Below are 17,270 nucleotides of genomic sequence, written 5' to 3'. Positions count from 1 at the left end.
AACAGCAGTATACCTGAATCACAAAATACATTTTAAAGAACAGTCAAGCACTACATACAAAATAATTTTTCCAAGTTATATTCCAGCACTGTGAACATACAATAATGCACGGATTTTTTTATTTCTCTGAATGAATTCAAATATACTTGACCTTGGTTTTCTTGTTAGAGAAAAAACCCTCATTATTTATGTATGGTAAGGAAAGTGGTTTTTTTCTCTATTAAGTATGTGTGAGCCAAGGATTCTCTTACCCTGCATAAAATTAATTCAAAAGAAAGGAAAAAAAAATGCTGTCATCTCAGAAAAGCTTACATTAAATTGCTATAATTATTACTCATGGTAATTAGCTTTGTAGGTAATTTGCCTACAAATTATAGGTAATTATGTTTTGTTGTTTTGGCCATCTTATACATTGTGCCCAAATCTTTATTGTCAAATTGCTACTGCAGTAACAATAGTCTACCACGAATACTATGATAATGTCAAAAGCTTGCAAATAGTAACTGTAAAGATTTTAATGATCTCCAATGTGCTTTGTTCATCTGGTTTTGGTGAGGTGACAATATCCAGGTTTGGGCTTCTAGCATAGCCCAAGAAAATGGAGGTTATAGTAAGATTTGATTATTAGTACTAGTAACCGAAATCCCCAAAAGTCCAAAAGATTTACCTTGCTTGCTACACTCCTGGTTTGAGCAATTAACTCTCTGATCCGCTGAATGTTGGAAGAAATATTGTTTGCTGGTGCCTTCTGTTCTACTCTGCGCATTTTGTCCAGGAGTTGAGGGAAAACTTCTGTAAGTTTCTTTACTGCAGTTAGAAAAGAAGAGACAGATTTTTCTTCTTCTTTGAAAGACTGGTTTTGCATCAGGAATATTCCACCCTATCCTCTGAGGTTAGGTTACCTGTCTCCTTCTGCTTTCTGACCAAGTCATAACTGTGATGTGTGAGATGCAGTGATTTCAGAAAGGGTAGTGATTTCTAAGAATTTGGTATTGCTAAAGTTTTTGGAAATAAGTTTGCACAAAGGACACTATGTTTTCTTAGGGCTCATAGGTAATACTGTAGTGTCCTACCTCTGTAATACTTTCCTCAAGGAGCTCTGCAAACATTAATAGTTTTAACCTTTTAATCTTCCTTCAAGACAAATGAATGTTAGGCTTAATTTTACATCTACAGCAACTGGAGCAGAAGGATTATATGTTCAGCATCTCACTGGATATCTGTGCCTGACCTGGGAACTGCATTTAAGAGTTATGGTTCATGAACTCTTCAAATTCACTGTAGGGGAGATGTATAGGCTGTTTTCCTCAGCTTTCAGCTATGTGTGCCTCCCAGAGGTCATCACCCAGACAGCAACATCTCTGCACAGGAGATGTGTTTGCTTGTGGCTCACAATCATGACACATGACAGAAACACTGCCAATTTCATGCTGTGGTGACAAGCCTGTGGTGTACAACAATAGAAAGCCTTAGATGATGATGATGATGATGCATGTGCACCTAAACTGTGCTTAGTACCTGCCCCAGCCCTTGTGATTGGTAACCTCGGTAACTTTCCTGCCTGCATCTGCCAGGGGCCATGAATTAGAGTCCTGGACCTTTGGTCTTTTGCTGCTGTGTCCTCTGGTGGTTCATGTGCAAATGTCATTGTTATCGAAGGGAAATGCAGGGGCTCTGTAGTGTTCAAAGTGAGAGAAGTCCTTTCCCAGGAAGATAAGCAGAAAAATTATCAAGAAGGAAAAATAACTACCCTTACTTATAATCCAATTTTATCACATCAGATTCCAATGACATGCTGCCCTTTGAAGGATATTTACACATCACATCATTTTTAATCTTTAATTAAATGTAGGTACAAGAAGCTGAGTATAATGAAATGCGACTTTAGCTGCAAGCTACGTGCATATAAGAAAGATCCAGCATTCAGAGTTAATTTTAATGACATGGATTCACTGTAAAGGTTAAGATCAGATTTGTAGGGTTTTAAGTTATATTTTGGGGGTTGCCAACTTACATCCACCTGCTCTTGTGTTCTTCCTGTCGTATTTTTACCTTTGTCTGGGACTCATAGAAGGGCTTATGTTGGAAGAGATCACCTAGTTCCAAGCCCCCTGCTGTGGGCAGGGACACCTTGCACTGGACCACAGTGCTGAGAGCCCTACCCAACCTGGCCTTGAACATCTCTGGATGAAGACTGCAGGGAGGCAGGTAAAGGGGCTAATCATCAGATACAGGAGACTGTATAAAAAGCAGGGGAGGAGGAGCAGACTCCAATCACTTTTCTGTGCTTCCAGTCTACACTGAATAAGCCTCAGCCTCATTCATACCAACCCAGACTATGAGAATATTCCATGGAGTCCTACAAGTCTGCTTGTTTTTGGAAAGAATGAAAAATCTGTATTTGCCTGTCCTGTCCTGTCTCTGCTTGGCTGTGTTCGTTTGTGTTTTACTTTCCAAGTTCAGTCTAGGAGTGGGCCATATAGAACTTTAGACCCTCATTTTTTTTCCATTTAGTCCTGAAAGGCCTTATATAGTGGGAGTTAGTAATCAGCTGTTCTATATAAAGCTTTCTCTATGTTAAATATCATTATTTTAATGAATCCTCAAAGAATTACAGTAAATTTTGGTGATGCCAAAATGTGTTAAATTTTCTGCTTAAAAAGCCCCAACAAAACCCAAATCAGGAAGTTTTCTTTACTATTTTCCATTTTTAAGGCAAAAATACTGCAATCTCAGAAAATTATTTAGCAAATTGCAGCCATTTCTTTTTAATAATCTGCAACTGAATTGGAATTGTGTTTGATTCACTGTCTTAAAACCTGGCTTTTCTGTTTGAAATTTGATGTATTAAACTTGAAATGCTACTATAACATGTAAACACAAAACTAACACCTGTAACTACTAGAACTATTATGAAATCTCAATATAAATTTCTTCCTCTTGGCCTTTATAATGGCGTTCTCCAGCACAGAAGAACATTGATTTTGATTTTTGTCTTTGTGATGAAGGTGAGAAAAAGAAAACTAGTCCTACCCAGTGATAAAATACAAAAAAGAATAGAAGGGAAATTGTCAAGGAGGAAATACCCTGACTGTAACCTTCCAGACACTTTCCCCTTCTATGTTTTCCTTCCCAAACTGTCTGCCACCCTCTCTGCTGAAGCCTACCAGTTTTCTGCACAATGGCAACATGGGCTATTCTCAGACAAACTGCACAGCAAAGATATGCTCTCAACCTTCCAAACACCAAGTGCATGCTTTATTTAAGGGCAGTGCAGACATGCCAGCTTAGAGGCTTCAGCTCCTCTGGTAGGGTTATTGGCATGAAGATCGGGTGTTTTGGTGTTCCAGACACCTGTCTGAACATTTGTAGTGACTTTCCTTTGGACTTGGATGGGCACTGCTCCTGTCAGATCAGCCTCTCCTGGCAGAATACACAGCTGATCTGGGAACGCTCCACCATGCCTGGCATGTCTGCATCTGTCTTCCTGGGCTGTGAATCACAATCACATCTGTCTGGAGCACTATCTGTGCCAGCCTCCTGTGTAGCACTGATCTCCTCAGCTATTTTCACCTGATCTTTCTGGCAAAAACACCTCATCACACCTTTAGACAAACAAATCAATGCCTTCAGAACAAAAATGCCATGGAAAAGCTTCCTCCACAAATATACTAGGGCACACTTAGCTGTAGGTTGCATATTAGCATCTCTCCAACAGTTAGTTGGTGGTCAGCAGGCCCTCCAGGACCTTGGATATGATCAAATATTTTCAAGGTGACTCCCGACCTGCAAACCCAGCATCACAGAGAAGACATTTTTTCCAGGCATGTGACATAGGAACTATTCTTGTTCCTTTTTGGGAACATAACCATTTTAACTCTGTTCACTCTAACAGAGCACCTCAAAAGCCACTGGAAATATTTTCTCCAGTATAGAAGCTTGTATGAGCAGCTTTTTTTGAATCCTGAATGTCTGCTGGCATTTTGAGCATGAAGAGCCAAATGCAGTCTCTGTTGCTGCTCTACCCACTAAGCTGGCAAGGGAAAATGTTAAATGTAAATCAAGTGTAAAGGTGAATAAAAGCAGCTTCATGTGTAAGCTACAGCACACTGTTTCTCTTGGAAGTTTTTCATCATACCATTCCCTCCTGGGAGGCCAATCATATCCACATTTGCATTATTTTACATGGTAATTAGAGCCCATAGCCTAAACTTTTCTGTGGTGATCAAAAAACATTTTACAGCAATGCAATCCAATCCAAGTGCTATTATATTAACTACACTCTTATGGAGCTCTGCGCAGTGACTAGCAGTGAGCTTACCCATTCCCAGAAGGAGAGGTTCACTGTTCCCTTTTGATGAAAAGCTCAGAGAAATCTGAGTTTCCTCCAGTTCTGGAGCCAGAAATTGAGATACTGAATAGCACTGAATTTCTTCTTGTGAAGGGAACCACTTCTAAACCAGTTCTTGGGAGCACTCACTTAACCAAAAATACTAGGGGTAAGGGTCTTATTGATCATGGAATTCTGAAAATAACATAACTCTTGGGATTCCCCAGCTGAGAGAGAAGACTGACTTTGGAACACTAGAAACAATGTTGGGTTTGATGCTCACAACACCATTTGCAGTAAAATGACACCTGCAAACTTCCTGACAGAAGAAGAAAAGATTTAGGGCAGCAGATCTGAGATTCAGACTTTCTGGAGACAGAGTCAATGAAGTTATGGAATTTCTCTGGGGCACTTTTAGAAGGCAAGACATCACTGAACAGGTCTGCAGCCGATGGTATCATCAAACATGTTAAGGAAGTTACTTGTTCTGGACTTCCAGCCTCCCTAGCCATAAATATTTTAGGATTAGTGAGCCTCCTGAGCAGAGTCAAGAATACATGGAGCAATAAGTAATGGTGCTGTAATCAATTTTTTATTCCAAATATTTTTGTTTCTAGATTGATTATTTTCTTCCCCAATTATTCTTTTCCTTCTTTCTAAAGTCACTTTATTTCAGCTTCATCTTCATGTCTCTTTTTCTACTCTTGCCTATTATCTTCATTTTAATTTTGTAGTCTGCCTTAGCTTTTCTTTTGTCTTTTTATTTGCCTTAAATTTTTCATAATAAGTTTTCCAATGTTTCCAATAATAAAAGTGGAATTAACATGATGTTTACAAGCTTCTCCAGAAATCATCCCGCTTAAATATTTTATTTCCCCTATCGTCTTTGACCCCTTTGTTTAGACTACAAGCTCATCAAGTGAGGGACCATTTCTTCTCCATGTTTGCACTCCTGAAGACAAAAGGGCTCTGTTTTCAAATGCTTCTCAATGTTAAAAAGCAAACAGACAAAAAACCCTAAATCACCAACCATAATAGCAAGAAGTGTTTAAACAAGCTGTTTAACATTCAGTGTGACCTTGGTACCCTGATAAAAACAAATTAGAATTCAGTAAGTCTTCAGCACTTAAATGTTTAAATAATTTTTGGAAGTCCCCGAAGATCCAGTGTTTTTAAAATATAGTCAAGACCTAGACAACTGCTAATTTTTGAAAATTTTCATGGAGGTAAAATACTAGAAGATTATATGTAATGAATATGCAATGTAAACAATTCATATAATGTATTATTGCAATGATTCCCTGATATTTTAACACTGAGGAATGGCAAACTTTAGGTCACCATACCTGCATCCCCAGCTGAATGCACAGCACTGTCAAATGCCTCTGAATTGTGCTGGAAGTCTTGCAGGTTTTGGGACCACAGCCTCACGTTCTCATCCATGGGGGTCGTAGCCTGCGTTACTGTCGTGGTAGCACTTACAGCCTCTGCAGTCTTCAGCTGAGCTTGCTCCAAACGCTCTCTGGCCTCCACTACAGAACAAATAGGGAGTGATAGGAAATGAACTCGTTCAAATATTCAAGCGTGTTGTGTGTTCCATCCCTCCCCACTCTCTGTATTCCCCTTCCCTTTTCTCTTCTTCCCTCCAGTTTATATACACTGAGCATGATGTCATATGGAATGGAATAGTCTTTTGGTCAGTTGGGGTCAGCTGTCCTGGCTGTGCTCCTTCTCAGCCTCCCATGCATCCCCAGTCTCCTCACCAGCATGAAAAGCAGAAAAGGCCTTGGCTCTGTGTAAGCCCTGCTCAGCAGCAACAAAAACATCTCTGTATTATCAACTCTGTGTTCAACAAAAATCCAAAACACAGCCCCATGCTAGCCACTGTGAAAAGAATTAACTCTACCATAGCCAAGACTAGCACAGAGTGCCAGAAGAATGTTAATAATTTCAAAATAATGACAAAATATTTAATTTCATTATGAAAGTGTTAAAGCTGGATATTTGATATCTAGGTTTAGTAGTTTCAGCCAAACTCTTTTAAGTGCTGAACTCTTAGTAGCAACTTCATATCCATATTCAAAGATAAAAATATGCTTGTGAATGTATGAAGATAAAGCATCATAGAGACAAAGTTCCTCTTCCAACCTGTCTCTGCTGACTGCATTTTTGCGATGGCTCTCATCAGCTGGCTCCGCAGGGCATTCATTCTGGCAAAAGAGCCATTGACTTGCCAGCTGGTGTCTGCTATGGTGTAACCACTGCCTGTGGGGAGAAAAGGGGAGGTACAGCTGAGGGGCGTCCAAGTGGCGGCTAGAAAGGTAAATTCAATCCTGGGGAGGTATGTCCTTAGGCATTTACTATACCATGGACAATATACCATGGCCTTTTTAAATTTAGGACATGCACACTTTACATAATCTAAAGGAAAAAAACAGCCCTGCAGCACCCCTGCTTGCCACAGGGTGTCTTCCAAAAATCTGGAGAGCTGTGTTCCAGTCAGTACTCTTTCTCCTTGCTTTACCAAAAGTGCTGAGAATAGCTGCAACTGGTACACAGGAATAGTTTTAAGGAACTCAAAAGGTCCTGAAAAATTTAAAAGGTAATCCTGTAATTCTAGATCTTTCTTTCATTTGCAGTGAAGAAAGGCCAAACTACTTTAACATTTATTATTACCCTCCACTGGTGAAATCCAGCCTTCTGAACATTTAAGATGCTGTGATTTGGTTTTAATTGAACTAGTTAATTGAGTGTATTTACAAGTGAACAACAGTTTGCAGGGTCACATATTAAAACGGTAGTTGTATCTGAAATGGACTTTTCATGAATGAAATAAACTATCAGTATCTAGTAGGAGGACAAAACATGAGCTACTCAAACTGTGCCCATGGCCATTTCAAGTACTTTGTGTGGTAAATTCAATCAACAACCTATTCTGTTGCAGCAGTAGTTCTGCTTAGTGATGTGCTTCTGAAATTTATTTTAATGTGCATGGCTATAAGCTGATTGGGGAAGTAGAAAGGATGTATATTTACTGTCATGTGCTGTCCGTTGTAGCTGCATGGCTCGGATGAGAAGTTCTTCACTTTTACCTTTATGGTAAAGGACCTGAGTATCAATTCCAACTGCAGCCTATAAGCATGTTCCAAAAAAAGAAAGTCAGAATAATCCTTATCAAATATTCCACTTTTTTGTGATTAATTGTGGACAATATTTTACCTCCATATAAATGCAACTGCAAAGTCACTGCAGTTTCATTTGCTTCGTTAACATTTAAGATTGGCAGTTGGATTGGAAAAAGGTCTGAAAAGCAAAATTTCTGTTTCAAGAAATTTTAGAGAAGTGTATGGTTTTCCAAACAACACTACTGAGTAACAAAGATGGAGAAAATTTATGAGGTCCAGTTTAGTCAACATGACTAAATGCTGCCTGATATTTAGGAACTGGGACTCCTAGTTTCTACTGTCATCTCAGATAGGTGATAAATGCTTTCACTTCATGGGGAGCTGCCTTGCAGTCTGCAGCAGTATGCTGGAAACAGAGGGCTGGACTTGAAATCCCTCAGCCCTCTGGGGTTCAGCCCCCTTTATCTACCCAAATTATCTTGCTATCCCACTAATAAATTGCTGGTAAATAGCATGTATAAAGACTGGTAACTACAGGCACACAAAAAATACATGTGAACTATTTTTGAACAGTAAGGCCAGAGAAAAAATTAGCATCCTACTCCTTACACTGAGTGTATGACTGGGCTTTGTCCCATTTCAGCCTCATCAGCTATGAGATGCAATGATGTATTGAGCACATTTCCTGCCACATGGCACTCAGTGAAGTAGGGGGACTCAAGCACTAAATGCCAGCTCAGGTTCCCACAGGAGTAGGGAGTTGTCTGTAATTTCACAGAAATGTCTCAATGTGAGTGACAACACAGAGCAGCATCACCCTCTGGGATAGGGACAGAAAAACTTCTTGTGTCTTTTCAAATACCAAGAGACTTCAGACTGGAAGAATAATTAACTACATGGGATTTAATTCAGGAAATAATAAAGGAAAAAACTGTGCAGTGTGAAGTTCAATACTGCTAGACAACAAAAGTTGTTTTTTCTTTACATTTAGATGCCTGAAGTCCCTGAAATATTGTAAAGTAAAAGCTGGTATTATGAAAATTACTTACATCCTTGACCCGGTTTGTTGTGTTCAGTGCCAACAATGCAACTTCATTGGCTTCTTCAATATAACCAGCAATGTTTTCATACACATTTGAAGCATTGATTGCCCTTTGTACCAAACCATTTGAATCAACACCATACAAATTCCTGTTAAAAAGAGAGTAAAAGGTGAAAGAAACCAAACTGAATCAAAGTAGTTTCTGACTACATAATCACACACGTAAACATACTTGGCCTAACTGGTATTCTCTTCATTGTGTTTGACCAATCTGAAGCAGGTGAAAACTGTGTGGATAGAAGAATCTTCCCTGCCATTTAACTCTGAGAATTTTGCCCTTAACATTTATGTGAACAGCAACAAATGGCTACTCAGTTTTTACCTTTTTTTTTTTTCTAGATTAGCTATTCCATAAATTAACAGAATAACACGTCTATCAGTAATCCTTCTTTAGGAATAATTCCTATCCATGAATGGAAAGACCTATGTGTGCCAGTGACCAGGATAGATGTATCACTGTCTTGTTTATATTTTCCAAAGGTAAGTGGAAAAAGGGGAGAATCAGATGAAGAACTACCCCTAGCCATGAGAATTGGCAGGAAGTTAGACTGAAAGAAACCTTTGATAGCATGGTTTTGATCTGTGTGTTAGGTGATAACTGGCCTTCAGGGGAGATTCCATACAGAAGATAGTTCTGGGCTCAACATTCATCTGTTAACAATTTTGAATAAATATTATTTTTTAATGTTCTGGTGATAAGCAGATTTCAAAGTATATTTTAGAAATAGGTTCTAAATATAGATGTATTTGCACGTGTGCATTCACTTCAAAGTGTTTGCACACTGAGAGATTATTAAATTTCCAGATTCAGCATTATTGCAAGAATTTTCTGCTAAATTCCCTTATGGCAAAACAATAGACTCTATCAAATAAAAGCCTAACAGGCTAATAAAGCAAACCTATAAAACCAAGATGTTATGAAGACAGGCTAAATGCTTTAAAGGATTAAAGTTTCACTGCAACTTCTCAACAAATAATAGAGTCAGCATCACTCCATCTCGGTATATTGTAATTACTTTTGTTTGCTTTTTGTGAAATTCCTAATGTGTTGGACTTAGTAATAATTTTAAAATTATTTTGGGAAGGGAGGAAGGGTAGCTATATGGGGTATTTTCTTTCAAGTTAGTCTGCTGTCCCCACTTAGCTGATCTCAGACTGAACATATTGTTTGGTTTTTATGTTCCTGTAGTTTGTGTGTCATTATAGAACAGTTTCAGATGTCAGCTTTATACAATTGCATAAAAGAAGACCATCTGTTATTTTTTCCCTCTATTTTAATCTCCTATCTAGGGCATACGAATATTAAGAAACAACTGGTATTTAAATAATATACTTGAACAATAGTTGTAAGCTTATCTTCCAAAAGCATATGCCTATGATATTACTTAAGGTAGATTTTGGTGACACATTTTATTTAAGAATTCATTTACAGCAGTGATTTTCCCATGGATAGTCCTAGTTGTAAATAAAATAAATTTATTTAGAAGTGATTTTTTAGTAAATTGGTATAATGTTGATGCATTTAGTATCTTCCAGCAAAATATAAAGCCTTACAATAAGTTTTTGATGTTGTTGTGAGCCACTTTTATTGGGACACAACCTACTGAGCATCAGAACTACTCCATCTGTAAAACTGCTGGAAAAAATTATCTCAAAGCTCATTTTGTGCCCTGTAATACTAAACATTTTTTAATATAAATGAACTTACTGACATGAGCAGTTTCTGCAGACCCCATTTAATCTTGCTTGTATTATTTCACTTTTCATTAATCCACCTTTCCTATTCTTTTGGAAGAGGAAGGGAACATGCTCAATTAGACTAGAGAGAATGTCATGCAAGATATATACTTATTCTTTAAAAAGTTTAATAGCTTTTGCCTAGCTCAGCTTCAGCTGTTCTGTGTGGATCATGGCAAGTCCTTCTACACATGACTTAACACTGATTTGTTTAGTGCCTATTTATTGTCACTGTGCTTCTGCTTGTCTTTTCAGCTGTTCAGTAAATGGCACTTGTATGAACAGAGTCTGCTGAAGTGAAATTTTACCCATCCAGCTCATCAGAAAGTCTTCTTAGGTTTTGTGCATGATGCATAGCCTTTTCTACCAGATCATCATCAAACAGGGACAGGTTGGCTATTTTTTCTTGCAGTTCCTTTTTTGCTCCATCTATTTCTGCGTAGAACCCTGATGCATTCTAAACAAAAAAGGAAAGGGAGGAAAGATGAAAGTTGTAAAAAATCAAGTCTGTATTTTGATTATTATGGGGTTTTTTTACCCTTTATGTTATTATAATGTTCCTTTATTTCTGTTATAGTTGTTTTATTTTACATCTTTAAGAGAAAAAGAAGATCTAATGGTGAATGCCAGTATAGAGACAAATGCACGAAGATGAAAATAAATAAAAATTCCAGAAATCACTTAAGAAGGCATTGGAGACAGGTGCATAAAATAAAAAAAGAAAGATGGTAAAAGTCTTACTATATGTCTTGTATGTTTGCTCCAGAATTGTGCCAATGACAAGTCTTTCTGCCTCTTTCAAGTCCCCTTTCTGCCTCCTTGCACAGAGAGATTCCTCATGCTAGGACATCTTGGATTAGTCTAATCTGTAAATCAGTCCACCTAAATACTACTTATGTATGTATAGGCAAGGAGACATAGAAATCCCTTTGCCTTAGCCATGTTTCTTCCTTTAATTAAATATTTGTGGAAAGACCAAATGGCCTTTATTCACCTTCTCTCCAGTACACAAGCTTGCCAATGTGTTTGAAGATTAGAAATGTGGCAAAATGTGATTATAAATGTGTTTCAAAATATATGAAAAAGCATGAAACAGAGAGAGGGAAAAAGGATGGATGGTAAAATCTGAAAATACTTGTTGCTGATGAGGATGGACAATGTATAATGTTTGCATTGTGCTTCCTTCCTTGCACTGTGAACATCCTCAATGGGGAACCCAAAATGATAAACTGCAGCAATTGGTTTTGGACAAAACACCAGAGAAAAATCCCAACGTACTGCTTGAACACAGGGATAGTTACAAAGTGAGTTGTCATTCTGTTTTCTCAAATTATTTTTTCAAAGAAAAATTAATGACTTTTGGTAAATGCTTTTGTGTCAAAAAGTGGGCAACTGTGACCAAAATGAATGCTTGTGGAAAATTTTATTTTTTCTTCAATTATTTCAAAATTTTAAAACAAGTCATGAAGAAAGAAAGCAGCTTTGGAAAATATTTTAATTAGCAAACTCCCAGTTTTATTTTCTTCATCTTCTCATAGAAAAGCTAAACCCTAAAAATTTCTACAAATTTCCTTCAGCACCATGTCTGATTCAAAACACTGGATAGTAGTCTATGGTTCCATAAAAGGATTTCTATGTGACAATCTGGTTATATATGTTTGACACAGTGCCCGGTTCTAATGCTGATATCTGGGATCTTTAGTGTTCTTCCATGCTCACTCATAAGCACCAGGAAAAAAAATTTAGCATATAATGCAGTCTTTTACCAGAACATCTTTTGGCAGCTGCATGTATTGAAATAATTGAGAACTCAGTTGCAAAATCTTTCATTAAGCTTTACCTACAGTAATGTGTCCTTATACTGGAATTAATTTTTTTTAGGCAGTAAATTGTAATGACAGAGATTTTAATCAAAAAAAATCATCTACTTTTTCAAGGAATATTAACCAGTATTCCACTGAAGCAGTATAAAGAAGGAGAGTTTTTCCATTAGTGATCTAAACATATGACTTCAAAAAATCTGGATGTATAATTTAAACAAGCCACTGAGGCACTTACCTTTATTACTTCACTTAACTCAGAATTGACCTTTTGTGGTCCTTCCAAAATAGTTGTAGCACTGAGCAGAATGCTGTTCACTTCATCCATTTGCTCTTTTGTCTTCTCATGTTGTTTCTAAAAAGAAAGCTCAAAACATAAATTGCATCCAATACCATTTGTGCTTTGATATGTTAATCATTTTTCTTAAATGTGCTGGAGTTAATTAAAAGATAGCAGTGAACTAAATAGATTTTAGACATATTGGAAGTCTGATTTTCCAAGACATGTCTAATTGCTACATATTTTTGTTTGTTTTGTGAAAGAAATGTTGGATGATTAAAAAAAAAAACTTCATTTTATGTTACAACCTAAGATGCTATTGGAATGAAGCACTATTCATTGCACAGCAGAGACAAATGAAACATGGATTTTTCATAGTCATCTGAAGACTACATTTTTCTGGAGTTTTTTAAATCTACAGTTTAAATCTACAGATCTCTTTTCCTTGTCAGTAGTAAAGCCAGTGTGATTCCTGAATCTAAGTTGTGTATAATCTACTGTTTTAAGCAGTGGCAGAGATGGAGTGTTCACAGTCAAGACTTATGATAAATGTAGCGCACAGTACCTCCTGTCTTTGGAGCCTGGCTGTGTTTTCCCTGTTTATATCCTCTGTTTGTGTAACATAGCCAAGCGCCTCGCCTAATGCCTCCTCCAGGTCTGACAGCTTCACATCCTGTTCGCTGAGCTGCTCCAGCACATCAGTTACCAGGGACCTGGTGTCATTGTACTTCTCGTGAAATGCTTCAATTTGCTGTAGCACTGGGAGAAAAATAAGAGGCCAATCAATCCAAAGCTTGGATTCCTGACAGAACTTTACCTATACAGCAATTTCTTTACTTTTACTCAGGCGACAGTAAAACACATTTTGTAAAGCTCATTTGAGGGATTATATACCTAGATTTTAATTTTCCCTCCTTTTTGAGAAGGAAAGATGCCTCCCATTTTACTATTTCATTTTAATCCTATTACTCCCCCCTCTGAAATATATTTTATTAAAAGAAACTAGATCTGTCTTTGCCTACTTTTCATTTGTTTTTCATTATTAAACCTAGGCAGCCTGTTCTGGAGAAGACAGTCTTTATGCCTCATGTTCTGACTCATGTTCATTAAGCTGTGAGAATTAGGCTGCCACTTTTTCCCATGCCAGCAGCTTTTCTCTCTCTGCTGGTGTTCGCTGTCCCCATAGGCAGGGGGGAAGATGTTCACATGAGCAATGCCAGCCCTGCCATGAACCTTCCTAAGCAGCTGTTGTTGAGGTGCTGCAGTGCCCAGGCACACACAGACACACAGACCTTTTCCTCCCCATTCTGCTGTGAGGAGCACCGAGCACCAGCAGGGACTGGGGCAGGATTTTGGGAGCAGCAGCATCTCCAGCACACCAGCTGGTGCTTGCCAAGTGCCTGCTGGTCCTCCCCAGGGGCCCAGCAGTACACCTAGAGCTGCCCAACACCTGCCAGCTGAACATCAGCATGTGGCTGAAAGGAAAAGTGATTTAAAACTCACACTCCTCTGCTGCATTTTCCTCCTCATCTGCAAGTTGCCTCTGATTAATGAAAGGCTTTCGACGTTTGATCTCCTTCAGCATCTCCTCAGCCATGCTCCGCTTCTGGGCAATTTCTTCAGGGCTCAGCTCTTGTTGAATGGCATAGTATTTTGACTTGCTGCTGATTTCTAGGGGGAAAAGGGAACAGATGGTTGATTCAGTATGACTACACAGAAATAAATACTGTGGACTACTTCTACTTTTGTGAATTGTGATGATACTGATGGCAAAACAAAGTTTTAATTATCTTCAACTCCATAGTAGATAATTATTATGTTTAATCCAACCTTAATATTAAACCTTTAAATAATTCACACTTTCTGTTGCATGTGGAGGTCTCATCAGAAGAGGATGGGATTAAACAGACATGGGTTGTGTGCATTATTTGGCTTGACATTTCTTATAAGCTGGGATAATAATTTTATTTTGGATTCTGTGGCATGTAGCTGGATGGGATTTTCATCTAGGATCATGGTTTTTAAGTGCTGCTGTTCATAAAATAATAACAATGCTAAGGAAACTGAAGTAACCTCATTTTCCATCTGCAGAAGTTTGAGGCACCCTAAGGAGGTAACATATGGCTTCTGGCCTGATGCTGCCTAGCTGGTTTGGAGATAGATACTATTTCAAGCTTTTGGTCTCAGTTCAAAAAACATTTTTGTATCCCTGCAGCTGAAACTAAGTTTACCCATTCCCAGTGTAATCATTACAAAGTTTGCTCACTTCTTACTCCCTGGCCTTGAATACCAAAGTTGGCAAAACCAGCATTATTCTTATGGAAGATTTTGGTAAAAAATAGGTGTGTAATTGTGGCACCACTGATTCTTTGGCAGAGTGTCTGTATGCCTGCTCTTGCTGGGCCCTGAGCTCATTAGTGAAGCTTTAAAGGCTCATACTGAGCAGAAACTGATGATGACCAGGGCTCCATGGATTTCTTTTTTCTTATGCTGGCACATGTGTGTGCACACAGGTGATGCCTCTGTAGAAGAACAGTTTTAAGCATGGTGGAAATAATTTTCACTTACTTGTTTCTAACTGTTTTCATTCTATTCACAGCCATGGACACTGTTTCTTCTAGAACAGCTTAATGTGATTGTGCTATTTGTGTGCCAAATTAGATGCATATCTACCTTATGTGGTTCCTGTCCTGCTCCAAACCAATTAATGATACAAAAGGATGATCCACAGACATCAACCATGGTTGTTAGTGACACATAGTGAGGCTCATGCTGACACTTTTACTCAAAAATTGTAGAAATGAAATGTGATAGATGGCCAGACAGTCAATGTTTTTTTAGCATCAGAGGTGTAAAAAGACAGTACAAATAAAACATACTCTATGGTCTTAGTCTGGCTCTTATTTGTGATTGAAATATTAACCATGTTTCCTGAGAGAAAGTAATAAAGTACCACCCACAGAGGTAAGGATAAGCAAGGATAACAGTTGATATATAACCTCTCTTCCTTATACAAGTTGCCAGATGGCTTGCAATAACTGCCAAGATAGAACTGATCAGGTCTATTAATCAAATATTTTCAACTGGAAAAGGGCTGTTTTACCTCAGCTACCAGTCAGCATTTCTATTCTGGTGCCATAGACAGTTTGGCATACTGTTGGCTTTGCTGAAGACTGGGGGAAATCTGTTCTGCAGCAGGATGGAGGCTTTCATGTCACAGCTGTACAGGGGACAGGGGTGTTTTTGAGTACATTGATTTGGGGTTTCATTCCTTTCTGCAGGTATTGAAGAGGCTGCAATTGGTTTAATCTCATTTTTATATTTCAGGATGATAATGGTATGTCATAGATATGCCAGATGAAGATGATTATCTCTGACTAGGAAATCTTTTCTGAGTGCAGTTGTGCTTGAGAGGGTGTTCACTGTTGCCATAAATTGCATATTGTCCTATATACCAGAAGATTTTCCTTTGATATATAGGGCGGTAAAAATTCTTGATGATCCATTAATACATGAAGGTTTCATTAATGCATTCTTGACACTGAGATGAACCAAAAATGAATCTATTTACCTTCAATGTTATCTCTTATATCATTGAGCTGCTGCACAAGCTGAGAAGCACGGTTGTTGATCTCCGTGGTTTCCTTCTGTACCAGTCGGCCTTTGCTGGATGCTTCATTTCCCTATGAATAAACCATGAGAGGTAAACAATAGATTTCTTTTCAGATGTGAGGATGAGCAGTATAAACACACATTTTGCTTTCTCCTGGTGAGCACATGGAAGTCCTTTTTATCATATAAAGTAGTATTTAAAGGTGTTCAAAGTGAAGATCTGTCTTGTCAGTGGTTTCAGAATTGCAGAGTGAGAGACTAAAATTGGTTCCATATTTATCCATCATTTGCTGCAATTAAATTTTCATAAATTAGGTACAGATGTAAAACTCTATCTGCTGAGTCTCCTAGGTATTCAGTGGGCCTGGCTCATTTTGTTGCTGGGTATGGCATTTCCTGAGTAAGCAAATAGAATGAAGAAAAAGGTGTCAAGCTCCCAACTCTTTTTAGATTTGTGTCTCCCTCAAGTGAGATCCCAGCTCTGCAGCTTGTTAAAGAAAAGAAAAAGCCCAAGGATTGAAAATACTCTGAAGAGCACAGACATGGTCCTGTACTACATTGTGCTGGGGGCTGCACTCTGCACTGTGTTCTCTTACTTAGGGTTTGTGGAGGGCCCAGTGGCATTTGAAGGCAGAGCCAGGGTGGGCAGCACCACTAAAAGGGATGGGCATAATGATAAAATAAATTGTAAGAGTTACAAGACTGATAAAACAAGTGAAAGGGTTAGTAGAAATACTTCTGGTTCTCATCTTCCAAATATTGAGGATCAAGCTACCTGCTGTTTTACTCAAAACTCATCCCACGCAGACTTTGGGAGTTACAGGTAGTTACAGGAGTTATATTTAGTGAGAAGATTTGCCTACAGTTGGTCCATTCACTCTGCCTCTGTGGTTTAGATCAGAATCTGCAGTAACCCCTGAGACGTGGGGACCTGCACATAAAATGCTCTGAACAGAAAATGCTCTGAACAGAAAATGCTGCGTGTCTCTGCAAAACCCACTCAAGGCCCTAGCACCCATTTTCCATAAATGTACCCTGAAATAGCATAGAGCTCAATATATTCAGAATTACTATTGTGGTCTTCCACTGTCAGAGTCTGGGGTCAGTATTTCCCTGCCTTACAAGCAACCACAAGTATTGATGTGGAACTAGCATTAGAAGTAACCAGGGAGAAAAGACCAGAGGAAGTGCTGAATTTATTTGCTCAGGGACAGTAAAACTAAGGACTGAGGAAAGAAATCCCCAGATAGTACTGCAAATGAAA

General features: G+C 38.4%; 1 protein-coding gene across 1 annotated transcript in view; it reads right to left on the bottom strand.

Moving 5' to 3' along the window:
* Positions 1-17,270, bottom strand: part of LAMA4 (laminin subunit alpha 4) — a 96,057-nt gene that overhangs the window by 31,924 nt on the left and 46,863 nt on the right. The window contains exons 9-18 of the mRNA XM_053938838.1: positions 15,966-16,077; positions 13,898-14,065; positions 12,960-13,153; positions 12,353-12,469; positions 10,603-10,751; positions 8,505-8,646; positions 7,366-7,462; positions 6,479-6,595; positions 5,677-5,862; positions 668-807 (exon numbers count right to left, since the gene is read on the bottom strand). Coding sequence (XP_053794813.1) covers positions 668-807; positions 5,677-5,862; positions 6,479-6,595; positions 7,366-7,462; positions 8,505-8,646; positions 10,603-10,751; positions 12,353-12,469; positions 12,960-13,153; positions 13,898-14,065; positions 15,966-16,077 — 1,422 coding nt within the window. The remainder of the gene's footprint in view (positions 1-667; positions 808-5,676; positions 5,863-6,478; positions 6,596-7,365; positions 7,463-8,504; positions 8,647-10,602; positions 10,752-12,352; positions 12,470-12,959; positions 13,154-13,897; positions 14,066-15,965; positions 16,078-17,270) is intronic.

Source organism: Vidua chalybeata, chromosome 3, assembly GCF_026979565.1.
Source record: "Vidua chalybeata isolate OUT-0048 chromosome 3, bVidCha1 merged haplotype, whole genome shotgun sequence".
In the NCBI taxonomy this organism is placed as follows: Eukaryota; Metazoa; Chordata; class Aves; order Passeriformes; family Viduidae; genus Vidua; species Vidua chalybeata.
The sequence above is the reverse complement of the archived record's forward strand: the minus strand, read 5'-3'. Positions and strand labels throughout refer to the sequence as shown.